The sequence below is a fragment of the Emys orbicularis genome, chromosome 1 (assembly GCF_028017835.1).
Source record: "Emys orbicularis isolate rEmyOrb1 chromosome 1, rEmyOrb1.hap1, whole genome shotgun sequence".
Taxonomy (NCBI): Eukaryota; Metazoa; Chordata; order Testudines; family Emydidae; genus Emys; species Emys orbicularis.
In genome coordinates, this window is record NC_088683.1 from 1192190 (window position 1) to 1216186 (window position 23997).

At 53.1% G+C, this 23997-nt stretch overlaps 1 protein-coding gene across 1 annotated transcript in view; it reads left to right on the forward strand.

The window, feature by feature from the left end:
• The window catches only part of SHANK3 (SH3 and multiple ankyrin repeat domains 3), a 610715-nt gene that overhangs the window by 561943 nt on the left and 24775 nt on the right, over positions 1 to 23997 (forward strand). Inside the window, exons 18-21 of the mRNA XM_065411947.1 lie at positions 1039 to 1062; positions 6030 to 6157; positions 7445 to 7550; positions 18514 to 20839. Of these exons, the coding sequence (XP_065268019.1) occupies positions 1039 to 1062; positions 6030 to 6157; positions 7445 to 7550; positions 18514 to 20839 (2584 nt within the window). The remainder of the gene's footprint in view (positions 1 to 1038; positions 1063 to 6029; positions 6158 to 7444; positions 7551 to 18513; positions 20840 to 23997) is intronic.

Consider the following 23997-nt stretch of genomic DNA (forward strand, 5'->3'; position numbering starts at 1 on the left):
CAGTCAGTCAGTCTGCCCCACGTCGCCCTTGGGTAGATTCAGCTGCCAGTCCCTGCCCTGCATCTAATGGAGGGCGGGGGTCAGTGGCCAGTCCCTGATCTGTCTCTCCCTGGGGGGTAGTTAGTGGCCAATCTCTGTCCCACACCTTCCCAGGAGGTTAGAGGCTGGTCTCTGTCCCCCCACGTCTCTCAGGAGGGTTAGGGGCTGGTCTCTGTCCCTCCACATCTCCTGAGGGGGAGGTTAGCAGATGGTCTCTGTCCCCTCACATCTCCTGGGGGGGTTAGGGGCTGGTCTCTGTCCCCCCACCTCTCCGGGGGGGAGGTTAGCAGATGGTCTCTATCCCCTCACATCTCCTGGGGGGGTTAGTGTCTGGTCTCTGTCCCCCCACATCTTCCAACGGGGGTTAGGGGCTGGTCTCTGTCCCCCCACCTCTCCCGGGGGGGTTAGGGGAAAGGTAGATTCCCCATGAGCCCCCGTGAGCAGTGGGGGCTAAAGCCGCCTCCCTCCGAGAGGCCTTTCTTGGTATTTGTCTCCTCCAGGACTTCAGGCATCCAGCCCTGTCCAGGCCTCCCTCCACTCCTCTTCTGCCATCGTCTCTCCTGCTGGGCTAGCGCTGGCCATGTTCCCGTAGCCAGGGAGGGCTGGGCTCAGTTCTGCCTGGGCATGGGAGAGTCGGCCTGGCCTCGTCTCCTGTCATGCTGCGAGTCGCGGTGCCACAGCCACGGAGGGGCTGCAAAGAGCCCCATTATCATGTGCTGCCCCACGCTGGAGGAGTGAGCATGGGCCACATGCCGGGGCTGTCCAAGCCCTGAGACACTGCAAGCCCCATTGCAGGAGCTAGGAGGTAACTGCACGGAGAGCCGCCCCTTGACCGGCCAGAGCTGAGTTCCTGCCAGGTGGGCCCAGCGTCCCCCCGGGTGTTGAGAAGCCGGGAGCGTGGGGCAGAGTTAGGGAGGGCAGCTGGTGAGGAGCAAGCGGGACAGGGAGCAGGGACTGTGCATGACATTCATGTCCTGTGTTTTGTTTCTTCATTCCAAGCCTCGATGCGGAGGAGAAAAGGGGGTGAGTGAAACTGCACTGCCTGGGAGCTCGTCCCATCCCTGCCGAACCCCACAACTTCCCTGGCTTTCATCCCCCAGAAACCCCTTACGCCTCCCCCCATCCCTTCGGAGAGTGGGTCAGGGCTGCCCCGCCCCAGTTCTCAGCAGGGCTGAGGTTCCCATGCCCGACAACAGAGCAGAGTGCAGCTGCAGAGAGGTGACGAGCCCCTGGACCAGATACTCAGAGCAGGGAATTCCCTTGTCAGCGAGAGTCCCAGAATCGAGGCCCTGGTCCTTCCCTGCCTTACGTCATTCACGCCTGCGCCGGGTGGGGGTAAAGCTGATCGCCCACAATCTTCCAGTGGCTTCAGTTTGCTTTGTGCCTGTGGCCCAGCGAAACCAGCCCTTGAAGGCTCATCCCTGCATAGGGGATCGTTGGGTGCTACCCCGTCCTGGCCCCTGGAACTCACCGCTGGATGAAATAATGACCACTAACCTGGCCACGCTCACTACTCGGTGCAAACCCTCCGCCTTGCCTACGTAGACAGGTCGGCGGGGCCAGGCCCATCCCATCCCATGGTGCTGCGTTTCTGTGCGCTGAGACCCCGAGCCCTGGAGGGAGGCAGGCAACAGGCGTGGGGCTGGAGCGGGAGGACGTTACCCAATCTCCAGCTCTCCTGGAAGTTTGGTGCCAGCTGTAATGGTTACAAAGGCAGAACTCTGCTGCTGCTGCAGGAATGTAGAGCAACCTGATGTGGGGGACCAACACCCCCTCTCCTTCCCTGTGAGGGAGGGGCAAGCCAAGCACCAGGGAGACGCCCAGGCTTGGTCACAAGTACAGAAATTGGGGAGTCCCTTGGGTATCCCCCCTGACTTTCAGCCGGGCCAGAGAGGAAGAGGGGATGCACAGAGAGGGAGGGGCCGTTTAAGGGGGATCCCTGGGAGGACAGGGAGGAAAATGAGGACATTGAATTGTTGTTTGGTAATGCTCAGCTCTGTCAGCTGGGGAAATGTCCCTCTAGGCAGGCGGGGGGAGCCCGTCTCCTGGGATCTCCATAGAGCTGGCTGGGGCATTGTCTTGGTGGACATTCTCGGCTGCATGGGGCTTTTCTAGCTCGTGCCAGGGCACCGCAGAGGCATGTGGCTGTTAATGACGGTTCTCTCCACCCACTCTCATGGCACCACTGAACTGTAATTCATTACAGGAGATTTGGAAAGACGACTGTGATGCTTCCCGGGCACTCAGGCCCGCGAGGCACCTGGCTACCCCCTGCTCTTAACGTAAGGGAGCCTCGTCTGTGCCTGCCAGCAGTCAGCTCCCCGACCCCACTGGCCACGGGCAACACAAGCACTTCCCTCCCAGCCCACGCGGCTCCACTGTCCCTCATGCAGGCTACCGCCAGGCACGCCCCTCCCGCAAGGGCTCCGAGCAGCCCCTGCACGGCCCAGCCCTGACCCACTGGCCACTCACGGAACTGCCAGGCCTGCTGTTCCCACAGGAACACTACACAGCAGCTTACGTGTGACACCTGGACCACAGCCCCACTCACCACACAGCATCTACCTTATGTTTATTTAACAAAGAGCAAAGTCGTGTGATGGCAAACGGGATATTGGAAAGGAAGGGTTGTCCAGTAAGGTCCTGCTCGCCCCAAAGGCCTTCTCACAGCGTCTTTCACCAGGATGGCTGAGACCCTTCCTTCATGGGCCCAACCCCCCTGGCAGTTTGCCCCCCCCCCCCAATGAAGGGCGCCATGGTGTCTTTCTGCACCCCCAGATATATCAGCCCAGACCACTGAGCTTCACCTAAAAACAGGGTACCCTGCCCCTGCTGTTTACCTCTTCCTGTTAATTTTCCTTCCAAAGACCCCCATTTGACTCAGTGAGAGAATAGACTTCTATTGTAAGCCACACAATATGCATTGGCTAGCCAGGGAGATGTGTGACTCCTGTCCGGAGACGTCTGTCTCCAAGCACACTGCCTCCAAGAGACCTGCCGTTAACGACGAGGCCTCAGGAACAGAATGTCCAGTAGATATACGGATCTCCTTACGTATTGCCTGCATGCGCTCCACAAAGGTTATGCTGACCAATAAAGCTTTGCGCAGGACTATTTTTTTAATCCTGCTCCTGTCCCACCCACAATACCCACTTGCACTCCTCCTCGCTCCTGCATTGTCATCCCACTCCCACCTGCCAAAACCTTCGATCCCGCAAGAGAGACAGTTTCCCCCACGCTACTAACAAAACAAAAACACCCAAACCAGTCTGTTAATACGTTAGATATATATAAATGGAATTCAAACACAATTTTTACCACTAAAAGAATAAAACAAATCTTGTGTAAACCAGGTAAAAAAATACGTTAACTCCTGTTATAATAGACATCAAATCGCTTTCTATCCCTCACTTAAATTTAAGTATTAAACCCTTTATTTGAACAACAAAGAAAAGCTTTCTTTCCATTGCTGAAATTCGATTTGTGACAAACTGACGAGAGATTTCGTGTTTTCCCGGAAATTACCACAGGCTGGGGGTTTTGCCCACCCAGTCCCGCCTCCAACGAAGTACATTTTACCTGCTCCCTCTATTGTGGCAGCGGGTCCTGCGGGATCCCAGTCCCATTGCAGGGCTCTACAGCCCAGCTTTGGTCGAGAGCTTACCTGAACTAGAGTGTACATACCAGAGCCCGGGGAGCCCTGTGACCATCTGCCGCTTGCCATCGGGAGGCCCTTGGGTCACAGGGACAAAGCCCGGCCTTGAATCGGGCTGTCCAGGTGGGAGTGCCCAGGGCTCAGAGCCTCACTGTTATGTCGCTCGTGTCAGCCCCAGCATTGTGCCCTCGCAGGTGCCAGGGACGCCGATGAGGCACATTCCCAATCTCCTCAATCCAGCAGAGAATTTAGCGCATGGCCCGTCCTCTCCTGCTGTCTCTGGGGTTCCGCTTTGTGCAGCCGTAGAGGGGGCACTTGCTATCCTGTCCACTGGCCAGCCCTGCAAATGGTTTGGATCATGCCCAGCGGAGAGTCACTTGGGCTCAGTGCATGGGGCTGTGCGCAATGCTCCTGCAGTGACTCTGCGGCTCTTGAGATGGCCACAGTGCCTGGTCCTGGCTCTCCCCACAGGAGGCCACAGGAACTCCGGCCGTACCCCAAGTGTAGTTCCAGCATGGGGAGAGAGGCGCTAAATCCGAGTTCCACGGCTGTCTTCTGGGGTGGGCCGCCCTCCTCCTCCGGCTCGCCCAGGCCAAGGCCTTGGCTTTCAGATGTTCTGGAGCTGCCTTTGTCCGCCAGCCCAGAGAGGCATTGCACATGGCCAGTGCCTCCCGTCCCATCAGTCTCTGGCTCCTGACTGCTCTAACCAGCTGTCAGGCCGTGGCGCCAGGGATCTGCCCCAGGGGTTCGCAGTTGGGATCTAGTAGCTCCTCAAGCTTCCACACCTGTGGAAACCTAGAGCCGTGGTCCCCAAACTTTTCAGGGTCGTGCCCCCCCCTCCTCCCGAGCTGGGGCTGGGAGTGGAGCAGTGGCTCCAGTGGGCGGGGGGGGGGATGCAGACAGGAGGAAGGGGGCCAAGGCTGGACACAGCTGGGAGTGGGGGCGGGGCCAGGAGCAGAGCTGGGTGGCACTCCTTCCCTGCCCCTGTGGGGGCTGGGCTGGGCCCCAGCTGTGCTCCCCCAAATGGAGTACACCCCAGTTTGGGGCCCTCTGACCTAGAGGCTCTGTGCCGTGGAAACCCCAGGGCTTGTCATCACGGCACGGCAATGCTCACTGGGGGCAGAGGGGGCGTGAGTTGTAAAGCGCAGCGACATGCTGTGCAGGGACTCACCTGCATGGCCCCTACTGGTGCAAACCGTAACGCAGCGCTGATTCACATGCCTTTAGTGCAAACGGCTGCGCCAGGTAGACACATCCTCCGGGACTGAGCTGATTTCATGGAGAGATGGCGGTGAGTAGCTTTCAGGCAGACTTAGTCTGAAGCTCTCTGCCTGAGATGGCAGGTGTGGTCACCGCTGGCAGAGGATTCATGGGATTGATTGCTGTCATGGGCCCCACTGCAGACCGGATTGCTGGAAATTTGAGGGGTTTTCAAGTTTTCTCATTTTTTCCCCCATCTAAAAGCAAAAATGATTGGCCTAGCAATGCCAAACGCGGCTCGTTCTGCTGCCCTCCGTGAGCACTGCTGCATTTGCCCGGCCGGTGCATGCACGGTGGAGTTGTTCCATGTGCTTCTCTTGAACCTCGGAGATGTCTGTTCTTTATAGACGCTGCAGCCCAGACATTCAAAACTCAACACGTTTCCTAAAGCTTCTGTTTGGCTGGCCAGGCTTACAGGGTTTAGGATATGAGCAGCCACAGACTGGAGCCCTCCTCGAGGCCCACGTTCAACAGCCAGGCTGGACAGAGCCTAGACATTTATACGTGTCCCATGGACGCTGGCCGAGCCTGGCAGCGCCACCTGGACAGTCCTGCTTTTCAATAGATGTATTTTAAAAATCTAAAGAATTTCCTAGACAAAGGGCGTCACTGGTAACGTAGGGAAAGGACCTGCAGCAACACTTGGCCGTTAAAAAAGCGACCCGGCCCGGCTGTTGGCCAGCCAGAAATTGTAAATTAGGTGAAGCTTTCCAAGTTCCTGCTGTTTGGAAGGGCAACAATACAGATGTGGCCTGGGCAGTGCATGGTGGAATGGGGCTGGCGCATACTGGCTAACGCTGCCCTCACACATGGGCCCGTACCTGGATGTAAAGTAGGCAAATGACTTGGCGGGGGGGTGGGGTGGGGGCTTCATTAGGATTGCAGGACTTAGAGCAAAGGAGGAGAGTGAACAGAAGCTGCCACAAACTCAGTCTCCACCTGCTCTGTAGCCCGTCCCCAAGTGCAGAGTTCAGACTGTCCCCTGCCACACATCCGAGGCTGGGTCTGCCCCAGGAAAGCTGCCTGGGAGTGAGGGGCCGTATTAACTGGTTTGGCTTTATGTCTGAATTTCCAGAGAAACTGGATGAGATCTTGGCAGCAGCTGAGCCCTCGCTGAGAGCAGACATTGTCGAAGCAGATTCCAGGGCAGCCACTGTGAAGCAACGACCCACGAGCCGGCGCATCACGCCAGCGGAGATCAGTGTGAGACAGGAGGGCATCTGGGTGTGGGAGGGGGTTCTGCTTACTGGCCTCCAGCAAGGACACAGAGTGTTATGACAAGCATCTAGCTGTGGGGCAGCAAATAGCAAGGGTGCAAAGGGGCCAAAGCAGGGAGAGGTTTTCTTGGGCTGGAATGGGGGTGGGTGGGTAGATTGGCTGAGAGGACATGGGTGGGCATAGTGAGTGGAGGGAGGCCAGAGAGGTTGCAGGGGAGATGGGGGAGGCCAGAGGTTGCAGGGGAGATGGGGGAGCGGGGGGGAGGCCAGAGAGGTTGTGGGGGGGCAGAGAGGTTGCGGGGAGATGGGAGAGCGGGGGTCAGAGAGGTTGCGGGGAAGCAGGGGGGCAGAGAGGCTGCAGGGGATCATGTCGGGAGATATCTGAAAAGCCAGTGGCAATGCTGGGTGTGACTGGGCGATGGACGGTGAGGCCGCGCAGGTGGCAGGGAGGGCAGCGCTCCAGGTCTGTGTGGAGTGAGAGCCCAGGCTGGCTGCAGCATGTCAGGGCACTGGGGGTTGAGTCTGGGATTTAGGGAAGACGATAAAGGAGGGAAGACAGTCCGAGAGGTGATTGGAGCAGGAGTGAGGACTCAGGCTCCGGACATTGGGGCTGCTGGAGGACTCCGGATAAAAGAAGGGCAAGAGAGAAGTCCGGAGCCTGAGGCGGTTTTAGACAGAGGATCTCAGTGCCTGGAGCAGACAGTGACGCGGCTGAGGTGCTGGGGAAGCGCCATGTACTGTCACTGCAGCGGGGGGGGGGGGGGGCAGTGCAGCGGTGAAATGGGCACGGGGGAGGGAGGCGCGGCTAATGGCCAAGGGTTTTGAGATGTTCTTGAGGGAGAAGAGAGTCAGAGACAGCTCGGGGGAGAGCGGGCCCCTGAGGCTGTGAGCTTTGCACTGTACATTCGCTATAAGCTCTACGGATGGGGCTTCTTCCCGTTACGCTCCAGGGGCCGCAGCCTGCTCCCAGTGAAGTCAGTGAGGCTTTGGTTGTTGGCCTCAGTGGCAGCCAAGAGGGAAGGGGACGCATGTCCCCTGGACTGCTATGTTAGCGAATGCTCGCCGCCCCAGGCTGTATGACGGCCCCCCTGCGCAGGGCCCTGCACACACACAGCAAGAGACAGGCCTTGCCCAGTGTTCAGGCCTGACCTCAGTGCCCCGCTCGTCCTTCACACCACGTAGCAGAGTTGGACGGTGCTGCGGGTGAAGCTTTTGTTTCCGTTCAGTGGAGTCCGGTGTCAGAGTGACGTTCCCGTCTTTGTTTCTTTCCTAGTCACTCTTCGAACGCCAGGGAATGGCAGCTCACTCGGGAGCTCTCCCGGGGGCTGAGAAACCCCACGTGTCCCTACGCAAAGGAATTCCCCGGACAAAATCTGTAGGTAAGGCAAACGGGGGGACGGTCCGTTCTTAGAGACAGGGTGAGCTCTGGAAAGGGTCTGCTGCAGAACACGAGAGCTTCACGAGCCAGCAGAAAACACTCTGCCCTCTTCCAGCACCTTCCATCCCAGGAGCTCAACAGCCTGGTCAGGTACTGATGACTGAGAGCTCACAGGCCTGCGGGAGGTAGGAAAATGTCAGCATCCCGTTCACCAGGAAGCCAGGCCCAGGCGTGGAACTACTGTGTGGTACAGCGGTGTCTGAAGGGCCCAGGGCCAGGCTCGAAGCCCTGTCGTGCTGCAAAGACGTTACGGTGAGGCTGCCTATGTGGCTGGCATGCCGGGGATCGACCCGGGACCGCCAGAGCTCAAACAGGAGTTGCTCCCGCTGGCGCTGAAGGGGCTGTCACATCTCATGTCTGCTGTGGATTGGTGCAGAGGGGGACCAGTAACCCACGCGCACCCTGGCCCAAAGAGCATACAGTCTAGATCAGTGGTCCCCAAACTTTTAAGGGTCATGCCCCCCCAACCCCTGTCCACACACACACACATCCCGCCTCCCTGGAGCTGGGGCCATAGCTTGGAGGGTGGGGACACGGACGGGGTAAGGGGGCCAAGGCTGGGGCTGCAGCTGGGCGTGGGTGTGGGGCCAGGAGCAGGGCTGCACCCAGGGGCCGAGGCTGGGGGCGAGGGCAAATCCACAGACAGGCTGTGGTGGGGGCTGGCAACCGGGCCCGCGACCAGTTGCAGCTCTGTTCCTGGTCTCCCCCAAGCCTCAGCTCCGTGCCAGGAACTGAGCCAGGGCCAGCAGCCGAAGCTGGGGGCTGGCGCAGGGCTGGGAGTGGAGCCATGCCGAGGCTGGGCACGGGGCTGGGAGCTGGGGACGCAGCTGGGGGAAGGATCAGAGCAGAGCTGGTGCCTGGGTGGTGGTCCCTCCCTGCCCCCGGGGGGCTGGCCCAGGGCCTGCTGCACCTCCCAGATGTTCCTCCAGCCCCACAGTTTGGGCACCTCTGCTCTAGATAGAGACCAAAGCAGGCTCAGGCTACGGGGTACAACTCAGGAGCAAAGTGATCCGGGTGGTGGCAGGAGAAGCAGGTCAAGTCCATGTCTGTTTTTGTTTTTTTCTTGGTAATTATGAATATATTTGTTTTATTTCTGTGCTAAACCCTTAGTTGTGGGGACTTGTGGGGGGCAGTCAGGTTTGGAGCAGGGAGGGGAGGGGTTGTTTCATAAAAGAGAGAAGCTGAGGGGGAAGTAGGTAGGGAGGAGAGTAGTGGATACTGACCCCTACCATGTAACAGGGGAATTAACCTACAATTACCTTGATCCATCACTGTGACTAGGGACAAGAGAGAAAGTTCTCTCTCTTACCAGCACTCCTGTGTGTTACATCCTTATTTACATGCTGCCAGAAGAAAACATGCTCTTCGGCAAAAATGGGAGCAAACGAACCACCGGAACCTCCCAGTCGGGAAAGGAGCCTGGCAGAAAATTGAAGGATGTGGTCGCAGCACTCCCAGATTCTCCTAGAGGCAAGTTACATTGCAAAGAAATCCGAGGGTGCAACCTGGTTCAACAGGCGGAGAGAATCTACAGCGCATCCTCGTGGAAGCATGAAGAGGAGTGCAGATTGCTAGACCGAGCCATTCACATGTCAGAGACCCTGTGTTCCACCCCAGAGGGTCATGCGGGAAGGGCTCGTTTGCTTTACTAGGAACCAGCTACACAGCGAGACCGTTGGCCATTACGTTTCCGACCTGCGTAATACGCTAAGGCATGTGAATTTGAGCAATTAAATAGTGGACCAATTGGAGCCTGAGTTATTGTGGTTTAATAACTAGGTCAAAGCAAGGTTATTGCAAGAAGTGGACTTGCCTTTGCCAGAAACAGGAGATATTTACAGGACTAGTGAAAACTGCTTCCCACCGGAAAGTGGTAACAAGTAGAGAATGACCCGCCGTATATCCAGGTACAAGGACAGAATACAGAGACCAGATTTGTTTGCAGTAAATGTGGAAGCAATCACAACACTTTGCTAAGGTATCCAGTATGCAGGGGGTGCAATACAAAGCATGCAGTGAAAGCAGCCATTTTATCAAAGTATATCTGACCCCGAATTGCAAAGAAACACAAAACAAGTTCATGAGCATACAGCTGAAGGACAAAGCGATTATGATGATGATGAAGAAGAAGTTGCAGCAGAAAACAGAATTGTTGGTTGGGTCCCATAAGATATTTACAAGGCAAGAGTCTACAACTGATGGGGGTTGTTCAGCACTGGAAATAAATGAATGAAAAGTAAACTTCAAACTAGATCTTGGAGCTGAGTGCAACATAATCACAACAAGCTTTTACAGAAGTAATTGTGACCGCCCAATGTTAAAATAAAAAAATTAGCTTCTTTCATTGAATGGACATGATATTAACCCACTTGGCAATGCCTCAGGGGAATGTTTATATAAGGACAGGTTCCACATGTTCCCATGCGGGCTTAGATTGAAGAGCAGTATGCAAATACAGATGATCAAATGTGTATATAACTTGTCTGCAAAACAGGATGCCACAGATATCTAAAAATTTGTTGAGGTGTTTAATGGACTGGTATGCAATAAGGATATAATACACCATGTTAGTATAGATCCTAAAGTGCCACCAAAAATACATGTATGAAGTACCATTTGCACTGAGAAAATGTAAAAGCTGAATTTGAATGGATGGTAAAATAAGATATTGGAAGCAAATACAGGCACCAGCTGACTGGGTTAAGAGTATAATCACCATAATAAACCAAACAAGCCAAGGATTTGCATAGATCCAAAAGATTGGAATAAGGCCAGGTGAGATGCAGCATCATGAGAGGAGGCCACAGCTAGACATCAGAATGCAAGAGTATTTTCAGTTTTGAATGCAAGCCAAGACTTTTAGCAGGTCTGACTCGATAAAGGAAGTGCAGAACTCTGTGCCATCAACTCTCCTTTTGGTAGATATATGTTTAGATTACTTCCTTTTGGGGTGGCCTCACCACTTGAGGACACCAAAGCATCATGCCTCAGATCTCTGGGGATCTGGGTGGGGTGGAAGTACTTGCTGATTGGTTGATTTTGGTTAAAAAAAAGATCAGTAATACACTGAGAGACTATAAAGTTCTGCTCTGTGCCAAAGAAAATCTATTTAAAGTGAAGAAAAACAAATACCATATGGGGCTAAATCTGAGCACAACTGAGTAGGGACATAAGAGCCGCCAGACTGGGTCAGACCAAAGGTCCACCTAGCCCAGTGTCCTGTCTTCCCACAGCGTCCAGAGCCAGGTGCCCCAGAGGGAATGAACAGAACAGGGAATCATCAAGGGATCCATCCCTTGTCCACTCCCAGTCTCTGGCAGCCAGAGGCTAGGGACACTCAGAGCATGGGGTTACATCCCTGACCATCTTGGCTATGGACCTATGCTCCATGAGTACAAGCCAAGAAGGGTGAAGGCAGTTGTACAAATGGAAAGGCCCCCAAAACAGAGGTCATACAGAGATTCCTAGGCACGTTCACACATCTAAGCTAGTTCATCCCTAATACGTCACAGTGAAGCGCTCCATTCAGAATGCTGCTTGAGGACAGTACAGAATGGCCTGGGGATGCCTGGCAAGAGGAAAGTTTGGGGAAATTAAAAGCAAGTTGTCACAGAAGCACCGATATTTTGAGATTCAAGGTGGGTGAGGTAATACTTTTTATTGGACCAACTTCTTCTGATGAAAGAGACAAGCTTCCAAGCTACATAAAGCTCTTCTTCAGAGCTGAAGATCTTTGCTGATGCAAACTTAAATGGGTTTGGGACAATCCTGCAAAATGGTCACCCAGAGGCGCATGCTTTCAAACCACTGACACACACATGTTCACACTGAAAGAGAAATGCCAGCCATTGGTTCTGGTGTGAGCCGTTTTGTGAAAATGTGTATGGCTAGAAATTGTTCGAGATAGGATCAGGTCATAGGCAGCTGGGAAACACTGTAAAAATCATTGTGCAAAGCACCACCCAGATTCAGTGAGTGATCATAAAACTGCAAAAATACTCATTAAATATGAAATACAGACCCAGAAAGGAGCTCCGTATAGCAGCCATGCTTTCAAGAGTGTCTGTAAATAGGGAAAGCAGAGAACTGCAGAAAGAGGAGCTGGAAAGAGGATTTGTGTGTTTCAGACATCTGAGGCATCTTTTCATAAGCCTAGAGTTTGAGTTCTCTGGAACAACGGCTGTCCTGTTTGTACAATACCTAGGACAATGAGGCCCTGAGACCTAGTCAGGGCTCCAGGCACTACTATAATACCAGAGATAATGCACACAACATGAGACTGGAAATGCTAAATGGAAATGCACCGCCCACCAGGGCCTGGGGAAGTTTAAGAGAAGAGATGTCGGATTCTCGCCTGGCATGGGGACAGCTATCAAAAATATGGTGTCTGAGTGTGAGTAGATACAAGGGGTGAAGCAACACGTGATTCCCAATCATCCTGAGTCCAAGGCTGGCACAGATGTATTTGAATTAAACAGGAATAATACTTTGTATTAGTGAACTGCTACTCAGATTTGTGTGAATTCAGCTGTTTCGCAGCTCATCGAGTAGCAGTGTGTGCTGGCAATCACAGAGGCCTCGCCCACCATGGAATTCCAAGTGAGCTGGTAAGAGCTATTAGCCCACAGTTCAGAAGTGTCTTATTTCAGAAATTCTCTTTGATCTCTCAGTCCAAGCCCACCCTGGCAAGCCCATGCCATGCGCAGGCAAACATGTTAGTGGAAAAAATAGTACAAAGAACAACGAACTTGTTGATAAATAAAGAACGCTGGTGGTTTCCAGGGACCCACAATTAACACTGTTAGACTATCACAGCACACCTCATCGCTAGCGCTGACTATTAGAATTGCAGAAGGGTTTACAGAAGAGCTCTATATGCCTGGAAAGCAGAACAGAAGAAGAAGAAGAAATGTTAGAGACTGTTAGATCCCAAGCCGTCTGCCCCAAGGTCATATGTCCTAAGGGCCAGTCCTGCAGGATGGACAGACGACATCTAAATGAAACCAAAGAGGACACTGGCTCTACTTCCTGAGGACATTCATGATTTCAGAGAGAGTTAATATCTTTACAAGTTTGGCCCTTAGGCACTAGGAGTTGAGGTCCCCTTGACTTGACTGAGGATCCTAAGGCCCAGATCATCAAAGGTCATTCGGTGGCCTGCCACCTATGCAGCTAGGCCCCCAGGCTACGGGGAGAGACAGGCACCTAAGAAAGGGATCCTCAGAAGCCAGCAGGCTGCGTGGGGAGCCACCTAAGTTAGCCAGGAGTGAAATGCCAAGGAGAGTGGCTTAGGCGCCTAAGCAGCTGACTGATTCTCCTGGCCGATGGACCAGAGAAGATACCTGCCTGTGCTCGGGCACCTCAGCTGTGAACTCCCTCCTGGAGTCAGGCACGTGAGCCCAGGTCAGCTGCTCGGGCAGCCTATGCCCTATCAGCCGAAACAGCCTCTTCCATCTCTGTCTCCCTCTCTCAAGCTCGGCCTGCCTTGCCCTGTGCCCCTAGCTGTCTGTGATGCAGGTTTGTGCATTGGTGGCCTGCATCCGGCCCTCTCCCTGCGGGGTCTGACAAGGGTTAGGTCTTAGAGGTGCTCGGAACACTCCAGCAGGATCAGGCCCTGCTGGTGAGAGCGGCAGTAGTGGGGTGAGCCAGGGCGCCAAGCTGCTCATGAGCTGCGGGCCAGCACCAACACTCAGGCAGCTGATTGTTGGGAACGTAGGACCCAGGGGATTTAGGTGCCTATGGAGTTAAATGGAAGCTGAGCGGCAGGTTTGAAAATTTCAGTGGTGCCTAAATGGTGGATTGAGGCACCTAAAGAGGCAGAGAGGTGCCTAAATAGCTTTGAGGACCAGGGCCCATGTGCCTAAGTCACTTCTGAAAATGGGACTTAATGCCTTAGACCATGCAACACTGAGCCAAGCAGGATCTAAATACCTTTAAAATCTGGGCCCTAGTGTGTCTGTCGCTGAGTTGCTGAGCTGTAAAAGGAGGTACTAATGCTTCCCTGCCTCAGGCGGCGTTGGGAGGACAAATGCAGCACATCCCATACGGCGCTCGGTTACTGCGGGGCCAGGGGCCACGTCCCTAAGGCCGAGAGGGGCCCAAGCGCTCTTGGCTCTTGCACCATCTAAGAAGGGAATGTGGCCGGTGGAAGTCAGCCAAGGCTTTCTGGTTGTGGCATCGGCTAAATTCTGTGAAGGAAGGAGTTGTGTGGTGGGTTTGGCATGTGTTAGCCAAGCCTGGATTCCAGAAAGACAGTCCCAGATGGCAGTGATCTTCTCTGTGATGCAAGTAGGTAGAAGATATTCCTTGCAGTGCTGTGCTGGGTTCTGGAACAGAATGGAAACAGTCGCGTCAATAGAGCACGGTACAGTCGGCTATAGCTGAGTTGGGTACAGCGCTGCAGCTGCTCGGCTGAAAAGAAAGATCCTGTGGCCTCCTCTGTGGCTTTGGTGTAGGACTGTGGAATGTCCTTCTGCCTTTGCCTCTCCTTGTCTGCGAGCAGTTTTGCCACCAATGGCCAGTTCTGCTATCTTACCATTTCCTCTGTTACAGGTTCTGAGAACCATGGTGACCTGGTGGGGAAGGTGGAAGGAAGGGACGTGCTTCATTAATCCCAGTGTCCTACCTGAGTCTCCATAGCTGGACCTCTCAATTATCTGTCTTTCTGGGTTCTTATCTGAGGGCCCAGGGCATTGCTTTCTCTTAGGATTACTACAAGCTACTGGAGTGTGACCCATCACCGCTTGGCCACCTTCTCACTGAGAAGGGGCAGAGCTCTGTTTTTGCTTAGGAGAAGCTGGGGGTCTGTCTGTGCTAGTGGTTCTTGTATTGCCTGTGTCCATATCCAGAATAAAAATCAGATCACGTCTGTGACTGTCTCCAGCCAGCAGTTCAGAGGCATTATCTACCTGGTGCTGAAGTCTAGAGGATTCCACCACCATGCTGGTTGGTCTGCCTGTTAGGAATACCACAGTTAGTTTTGTCTCTGCCGTCCCAGAGCAGTTGATGCATTTCCAGGAGTAGTGTTCCTGGTGGGGCTTTTCCTGGGTTTGATGTCGGACTGGAATACTATGCCTACTCCTCCTCCGGATTCTCCTTTCCCCATTCCATACTTCTGGGATTATAATGGAGGGAGTATCTTGGGGAGGAGGTGGGCCAGCCTGGGGCCTGTGGTATCGTCAAGCCACACCTCAGGCATGCAGGCAAGGTCTAAGTTTTTCTTTTGAGAGCTGATTCTCCTGAGGTATCTGGAGATAGTCTTCCCCCTTTGGCCTTTTCTGGTCTCTTGAGGACTTGTCCACTTTGACCAAGGCTCATTACCCTATTGGGCTTTTTATACCTTGCCTAAGTGGTCCATCTGACATCAGCTTTCTTATGCCCTTCCTTGTAATGGACTTCCTACTAAGAAGTTACTGTGCAGACCTGCTGTATCTTAATCTACCCTTCCCTAGCCTGGCAAAGGGATACAACTACTGCTTCTCAGAGAAACGTGTCCTCTGCTTTGAGCCAGACCATGAGCCATCTGAGTCAGATGAAAAGGGGGAGTGGAGAAACCTGGCCCCAGGCCCAGACCAGTGTTCTCTGTCTTCAGTGACCACTGCCTTCTCTTCTCCTACACATGACTGTGAACAGCTTCAGAAGTTGCTGGTTTGTCTGACAGAAGCACCTCAACTTGCATGTTGGGCATCAGGGAAAGATCCCACAAAGACAGATGGAAGTTTCTATTCCCTATCAGAAATGGAGGCCTGGAACCAGCTGGGGATATTTGGAGCACATGTGCCCATAATACAACAAAAAGGCTACTAACTGGTAGTTCAGGATGCAGAAGGTGAGGGATCAGACCCAGGGACAAGATTGCACAGCTGTCAGTAAAGGTGTATGCTCAGCATGGAAGTTCTTGTTGTTGGCTTATTTGTTTTCTATAATAGTAATATAAACAAATGAAATAAAGTAAAACGATTTGGTTGGCGCCCGTGTTTTGGCATCACAGTAGAAATGGGCCGTGTAAGATCAGAATGAGGTGAGGGGAGTATCACAGCGAACTAGCTCAAGGAGGGCAGTGCAGAAAGGCATGAAGCAGGCTGTGGGGACGTGGACACCTGGGGCATCAGACCTGGCATCATCAACAGAGTGTGCAGGGCCATGCGATGAGGAACGAGGTCGGATAAATAGATGGGGTGCAGTTCTGCAGGGCTTAGAAGGCAGCACGGTGGAGCTGTGTTGGAATGGTGGGTGGGGACAGAATGGAGAAAGTGTCTTGTCTCCCACCCTCCTTCCCCGTCCCTTTTCAGGGTCATTCTAAGCCCTGGGCACTTTCTCTCTAGCATGGAAGCAACAGAGGCGGTTCCTGAGCAGTTTGAAGGGGATACATGTCATCCCTGGTGTGACGATGCGGTTCTGGCGGGACCCAACTGAGAGTGCCAATTCAGGACAAATTGCTAAAACAGGGCAGTTACAGCCCAAGGCTGGGGTTTCTCCACCTCTAAGGCAAACCAAACCAGCCAGACAAAGAGGACTTTGGTTTCACCCCACTGGCTAACCACAAGTCACACAAACAATTCCCTTAGACACTCCAGTTTCCCAGTATCACCACCAGTGCCACTCGTTATGGGGACAAATGGTTATGAAAACCAATATCCCAATATACACAAAAAAGGTTCTCTCGATCCCAAAGGACCAAGCCCCAGACCCAGGTCAATTTACAACTCAGATCTTTCCCACAAATCACGCTGTTGCCAATCCCTTAGAATCTAAAATCTAAAGGTTTATTCATAAAAGGAAAAAGATAGAGATGAGAGTTAGAATTGGTTAAATGGAATCAATTACATACAGTGATGGCAAAGTTCTTGGTTCAGGCTTGCAGCAGCGATAGAATAAACTGCAGGTTCAAATCAAGTCTCTGGAATACATCCCCCGCTGGGATGGGTCCTCAGTCCTTTGTTCAGAGCTTCAGTTTGTAGCAAAGTCCTTCCAGAGGTAAGAAGCAGGATTGAAGACAAAATGGAGATGAGGCATCAGCCTTATATAGACTTTTCCAGGTGTAAGAACACCTCTTTGTTCTTACTGTGGAAAATTACAGCAAAATGGAGTCTGGAGTTACATGGGCCAGTTCCTACATACTTTGTTGAGTCTGAAGGCATATTTGCCTTCTCTTAATGGGTCCATTGTATAGCTGATGGCCCTTAATGGGCCATCAAGCAGGCTAGGCAGAGCTAACACCAGCTTGTCTGGGATGTAACCCAGAAGCACAGCATAAGTTTGAAATACAGACAGTATAGAGCCAATATTCATAACTTCAACTACAAAACTGATACACACATATAGACAGCATAATCATAACCAGTAAACCATAACCTTGTCTAAGACACCCCATTTGACCCCCTTTATACAAGATTTGGGTGCCACTACAGGACCTTGGTTGCAACAATGATCTATATGGTCCCGGTTTATGTCAATAACGTCACACCTGGTACTTTCAGTAGCCTTGTGGTGAAGGCACTTGGCCGGGCACTCAGGAGAGCTGGGCTCAAGCCCCAGCTCTTCCGCCAACTCCCTGAGTGACCTGGGGCAAATCGCTGACTCCTGCTGGGCCTCTCTCCCCATCTGGGCCATGGAGTTAATGAGGTTTGAAAAATGAAATGAGACATCAGCACAGGAGATGGAAATAAAATGTAGAGGTGGGGGGGGGGGTTAAAAGGAATAGAAACAGGTGTTTAAAATACAAATGAAACAAAAATGAGTGGGCATGGGGTGAACACTCCTGGGGCTCGTCTGCACAGAGAGTTAGTGCCTGGCAAGATGGGGTATTAATCAGTAGCTCTCTAGCCTTTGGGGTCACTGGAGCACAGCGAAGTGCCTGCCCAGCGCAGTACGCAGCTGCCTTAGAAAAGCAGACTGGATGTGTGAGTGCATTAAAGAACAGGATACAAAATAATAGAGAAAGTAACTGACATGCCAGGCTGTGGCACGCCCTCATCTTCAGTGCTCGCTCGAGATTGGTTACTCATGTTGAGGAAGATCTAGCTGAGGCTGACAAGAGCCAGGAAGGCAAATGATGACTTGAGGTGGTAAGGTGGGTTGGGGTAGGAGGGGCCAGATTCACAGGGGAAACCAGGAAGAGTCTAAATTGGTGTAACCCACATCTTCTTTTGGCCCCCGCAATGTACACGTTACATCCGTTTATTCTCCCCCAGACTGCCTTTTGCCACCCCAGGCTCTGATACCGTCTATTGAGTGGTACCTTAGCCGGAAACCGGTCTCACTGGGTATTCCTGGAGTAAGTTACCCTAGTAATACTAGAGTAGTGAGAGAGACATTTGTCTGTAGTTACGTACCTATTTACCAGCACAGAATTTAGATCCCTCGGACACATTCCCCTGAGTTTCAATGTGTGTAATTCACTCCCAGAGGGGGGAGGGGGAGAAGCAGCTCAATGGGGGGGGGGGTGAATGTTACATTGTAGCAGGCTACCCCTGGGTATAATGAGCCCCCACCTTCTTCTGGCTGCTCTGAGTGAAGCCCCCGTGCACACTGGTAATTGGCGACTATGTCCAAGGAGTCTGTGTCTAATTACAGCATCTCTGGATTTGGCCCTGGGATTATTTAGCCTGGCCAGGGAAGAGGTGGAAAGGCCTGACGGAGGGATTTATAATAAATTGATGAAGGACATAGTGAGAACCAGTCACTGCCTGCCCTGCACCCTGTCTCATCATACAAGGGAGCAAGCTGCGGAATTAGTGGCTAGTCGTGTAGCGTGAAGATGAGGAGAGTCTCTTCAAAACTAGAATCCTCCCCTAGGGCACCTGACATCCAGCTTGCAGAGCCCAGGGAAAGACTGAATTCTCAGCAGGGCTCATCTCCCTTTGTTCTGGGATTCTGACTTTGCTGTTCTTCTGGTTTCCTAGGTGAAGATGAGAAACTTGCTGCTTCTTTGATGGATGGGAAATTTCCTCGGAGCACGTCAATGCAAGACACCGTCAGGGAAGGGCACGGAATCCCACCCCCACCTCAGACGGCTCCGCCCCCTCCTCCGTCTCCATATTACTTTGACACAGGCCCTCCCCCATCCTTCTCCCCACCTCCACCTCCGGGAAGGGTTTATGATACCATAAGATCGAGCTTTAAGCCAAGCCTGGAGGCCAAACTCCATGGCCTCCCCCAGGTTATCAGTGCAGCTGAGATGTATGACCAGGCAAGGACTTCTATCCCGTATCCTGAAAGGCAAAAGAGAGCCCGATCCATGATAATCCTGCAGGACTCCTCTCATCTTCCGGTAGAGCCAACAGAGATCCCCCGGCCTGGCCCTTCCGCCACGCCCCCGGAGAAGCTGAAAAGGAAAGGGCGAGTGATTGATAACCCTTACGCCAACATGGGCCAGTTCAACGTGAGCCTGTTTGCTCCCACCAAGCCCCAGAGGAAGAAGAGCCCTTTAGTGAAGCAGCTGCAAGTAGAGGACGCTCAGGAAAGAGCAGCTTTATCCATCACAGGAGGCTTTATGCGGGAGCCCTCTCCCACACGCCGGAGCCATCGCATGAGTGGCATAGAGTATCAGCACCACGCTGGCATCGCTCAGGTCGACCCCTCGAGCATCCCCTTTGCCACTGCCATCGCTGGAGTCATGAAGGACAGAGAGCGTCGTCTTGATGAGAGGCGGAAATCCACTGTCTTCCTCTCGGTTGGGGCCATTGAAGGGAGCCCCCCCAGCATTGACATGCCATCCCTGCAGCAGTCCAGGTCTATTGATGAGCGGTTGTTAGGAAGCCGAGATGTGCTGCTGCCTTCACCTGTCTCAGCTTTAAAGCCATTAATTAGCAGCTCTTCCTCAACATTCATCCACCCCCTAACAGGAAAGCCCCTAGATCCAAACTCACCACTGGCGCTTGCGCTGGCCGCAAGGGAGCGGGCCCTGTCCACTCAAGTCCCATCCAGGTCGCCCACCCCAATCCACAGCCCAGATTCAGACCGAGCAGCACCCCTGTTTGTGGACGTCCAAACCAAAGAACCAGAAAGGGGGGAGCTAGAGGGCCTAGTGTCACCTGCATATTCGCCTGGAGCCAAAGGGGCAGTAGGAGCAGCTCCTGGGACTTTGGCCCCTACGAAAAGCCACTGGGGGACTCCAACAACACTGAGAAAAGAGACTGAGACAAGAGCAGAAACACCTGTGAAAGAAGAGAAAAAACACGAAGACAAGAAATCTATGATCATTAGTATTATGGACACATCACAGCAGAAGACAGCCGGCCTCATCATGGTCCATGCAACAAGTAATGGCCAAGAGGAGATAGGACTTGAGATGAAAGAGGAGAAACCAGATGTTCCTGAAGCAAGCGTGGAGCCGGCAGAGCTGCCCAAAGCGGAGACTGAGCCCAGCCCTGTGGGAAAGTCTCCGGTTAGCCCAGCATCTGACAAGACACTTGGTCAAGGAAGTTCAGAGGAGGAAGTGGAGCCCTACACAGTTACCCTCCCACCAGCTCAGCTGTCTTCAAGTGATGAAGAGACCAGGGAGGAACTGGCCAAGATTGGGCTGGTGCCTCCACCAGATGAGTTTGCAAATGGGGTACTAGTCACCACCCCTGGCACACCAATCAGCCAACTGGCTAAGCCTAGCACGCCATCCATACCAGCGGCAGCAGTAGCACCTTCTACCACTGGTGGAACACCCTCAGGGAAGCCCTCTGATGCCCCCGTAGCCCCAGAGTCTGCTGCAGACTCAGGAGTAGAAGAGGTGGACACCAGAAGTTCAAGTGACCATCACCTGGAGACCACAAGCACCATCTCTACAGTCTCCAGTATGTCTACATTGTCCTCTGAAAGCGGGGAGCCTACTGACACATACACTTCCTTTGCGGATGGACAAACTTTTATACTCGAGAAGCCACCAGTGCCTCCAAAGCCAAAACTCAAGTCCCAGCTCAGCAAGGGGCCAGTTACTTTCAGGGACCCACTTTTGAAGCAGTCTTCGGACAGTGAGCTCATCTCCCAGCAACACGCGGCTACTCTGGCTTCAGCCAGTGTTGGTCGGCCACGCTACCTCTTTCAGAGAAGATCCAAGCTATGGGGGGACCCCATGGAGAGCAGGCCAGTCCACGGGGCTGAGGATGACAAACCAACTGTGATCAGTGAGCTAAGTTCCCGGTTACAACAGCTGAATAAGGATACACGATCACTGGGGGAGGAACCTACCGGGCCCCCTTTAGATCCTGGGAAGAAGTCACCTGTGATCGCAGCACGGTAAGACTTATGCTGGTCAGGGGAGGGGATTGGTGCAGAGTTTAGGCACTCCAGGAAGATAGGGAAAATCATCAGCAATGGTGGCCTATAAATATGCGGCATAATCACAAGATGCATTTTGAGGAACATTTCAGAGATGTCAGGATTCCTCAGCTGCATAGAGGAGAGAAAAGCTGAGACAGACGTCCTAGAAATTGTCATGTTTGGTTTTGGGGCGTCTCCTTAATCCTGCCCACAAACACGGACCTTTCTCACTGTCTCCTTTCCTCTTCAAATTGCCTTTCTGTTGTTTCATGTTGCTTCTCTCTATGTCTTGATTCTGTTGTTAAATTGCTGTATTTGGTTGTGGGTTCCTCTTTTAAGTGTTTTCTCCTGAACAGTTAATAATTATTTGCATTTCTCTAGTGCCTTTTGTCCCAAAGGATCCCAAATGCTCTCAGACTAAGAACGTAGGAATTGTGTAATCCATCAATGAAAACAAGCCACCTCTGAGGTGGGATGGGGCAGCCTTTGAACAGGCCACAGGAACATTACACACTACCTCTATAACATGAAATGCAAATTAATCCCGAATCCGATTGAAACTGCAGAGGGAATTTAGGCTGGCTGAAAGTTGGCAGGAAAAATGCCATGTGAGTGGTCAGGGTCTCAGTTTTACATCGCATCTGTCAACATTCCACCATCAATAACACGGATCTCCCTAGCACCATGACGCAGTCACCCATGCTCCTCCCTGCAACACAGCCCCTCCTGTCACCACCCTGGGGCTTTGAGACTGTCACTGACTCAGAGGGGAGAACGCCCCCACTGCGGCATCCACACCACTGCCCACACTGCCCTAGGTTTTCCTCTTCAGGTCTCTCATTCAAGTACAGACCTGTCCAGAAACTGTAACTTGTGAGCTCTGACAAGATTGCAGCCCCAGAAGATAGGGGTAAGAAGCCCATAGAAGCTTCTTTCTCAGTCCCAGCCAAATTAGATTCCTTCATCCCCGCGATGCCCAGGAGACACCAGCTCCCACCCACACGTCAGTGACCTCCATACTCCCTCAGTGGTATCAACCTCTCCCCATTCCTCACAGGCCTCGAGGGTCACCAGCCCCCCTCCAGCCCCTGCCCACGCAGTTTCCCTCTAACCCCAGAGACTGCCAGGGACACAAGCCTCCCACAGCCCTGCCTCTTCCCTCGAGGGCCCTTAGCAGTGTCAGCCTCCCCATTCCCTGAGTTCTGCCCACACACCCTTCCTGGTCTGCAAGTGACCCTGGCTGCCCATAGCCTCCCTGCGCGCCTGTCCTGCTCACCTCCCTCCCATGGGCCCAAGCCTGGATTTCTAGCTCAGACTTGGATTGTGCTGGCGGAGCTGTAGAGGGAAGGCCACGTTGGCCTCTCCCCATCCAGCAGGTTAAATATCTCAGTATGCTGTGCTGAGGGCTCTGAGCATGACCAGTGCCTCTTCTCCCCCCTTCCGCTCCCCCACCTCGGATTCTAAGGGACACTAGCCTTCCTCAGTCTTTCACAGCCTGTGAGACAACAGCTTTCCCAGCTCCACATGCCCCTCGGATATACCAATGCCAGATAAACACCCTGCGACCTCCATTGCTCCCTGAGTGACAGCCTCTCTCCATCCCCCACATTCCCTGAAAAACACCATCCCCTTTCTGCCAGAGGGACCCTCGCCCGTCACATTCCTCCTCTGTCTCACAAAGGCACTGAGATACCAGCTCACCCTCTGCCACCCACGGGCCTTAAATGGCTGCAGCGTGCCTCTCCACTGTACCTGCCACCAGAGACACCAGTTCCCCCCTGCCCCAGCTCTGTCCATCCCCACGTATTCTGGGACACCAGACTCTTCTGTCCGTCATGCTTCAAGAGATGCTGGCCTCCCACTGCCTCCCATGCTCCTTGACAGACATCCTCCCAGATCCCAGCCCTTTTCCCAGAGAGCCCCCTCACTGTGCTCCGTGAAATCAGTTCCTGCACTGCACTCTTCTGTTCCCCACGGCCCCTCAAAGTCCTGTGCCCTGCCGGAGAGCCACCAGCACCCCACCCTCCCCCCCACTGTCACAGGGGGGTGCTGCTCCTTCCCCAGGCGTTTAGCGTCTTTTGCTAGTCTTGTACAGTTAAATGTTTCTCATTCACTTTTTATGAAAGTTGTGGCCTTTCCTCTCTGAAATTTGGTGCACTTGGTGGGTGTCCAAGAACTGGAAATATTTCCCAGGAAGTCAGCTGTAAATAGGATATTCTAGAGTGATGTGAGGTGCTCTCTTCCATTGTGCTAATTCCCTCTCTTTTATTCAACTCCTGTCAGTTCAGAAATTAACGTAGAGAATAATTTACAAATGCAGCCCACTTCCGCACACTTTCCAGTCCCTGTGCTTGATTTTAAGAGAGAAATTACCACCTGAAGCTTCCACAACACACTGCCCTTAAATCCCTCCAGTGCTGTGATGAAGGACAAGAGAAGCAGGACCAGCTAAATCTGCTGCTGCCACCACCAGTGACGGCCCTTGAATGCTCCTGATTGCTGAAAAATAGTGAGGTCCCACCTGCCAGAGATGACCCGAAATCCACAGTTGCTGCTACTGCTGCCAGAAACGGCCTTTGGACCCTGCAGTGCTGCATAAGGGGTGAAGATGCTGCTGCCAAAGCCTCTCCTGCAGCTGCTGGTGCTGTCGTCCTTGAGCTCGTCCTCGCTTCAGGAGGACAATGAGGGCCCTTTGCCAGGGGCCAAACTGAAGCCATGTCTCCAGGAGTTGCCCAGGAATCTCCCTGTGGTTTGAGAAAGTGCGGTCACTGCTCCCAGAAGCCGCCCCAGCACAGCTGCTGCTATTTCCAGAGATTCTCCTTAGACGAGAGCCCGGGGGGAGCTGGAAGAATGGCTGAGTTAGCGGACCTGGTGGTGCACAGTTTTGTTTGTTCCTGATCCCATTAATTTCTGACTATACAACAAGCAGGCCCTGGTACATTTCTCTTCCAGAGGTTTATAGAGTTTCTGGCCAGGGAGCTCCAAGGATGAAAGACAGAAACGGTTCTCTGACTGTGTCTCCTTGGAAGACAGTCTCCCCCAGGAGGATGTTTGATGAGAGTCACTGAAAAAGAGGTCAAGAGACACTGATGATGAAGAGAACCCAAGGTCAGAGTTAAGGCAAGGCAAGGTCA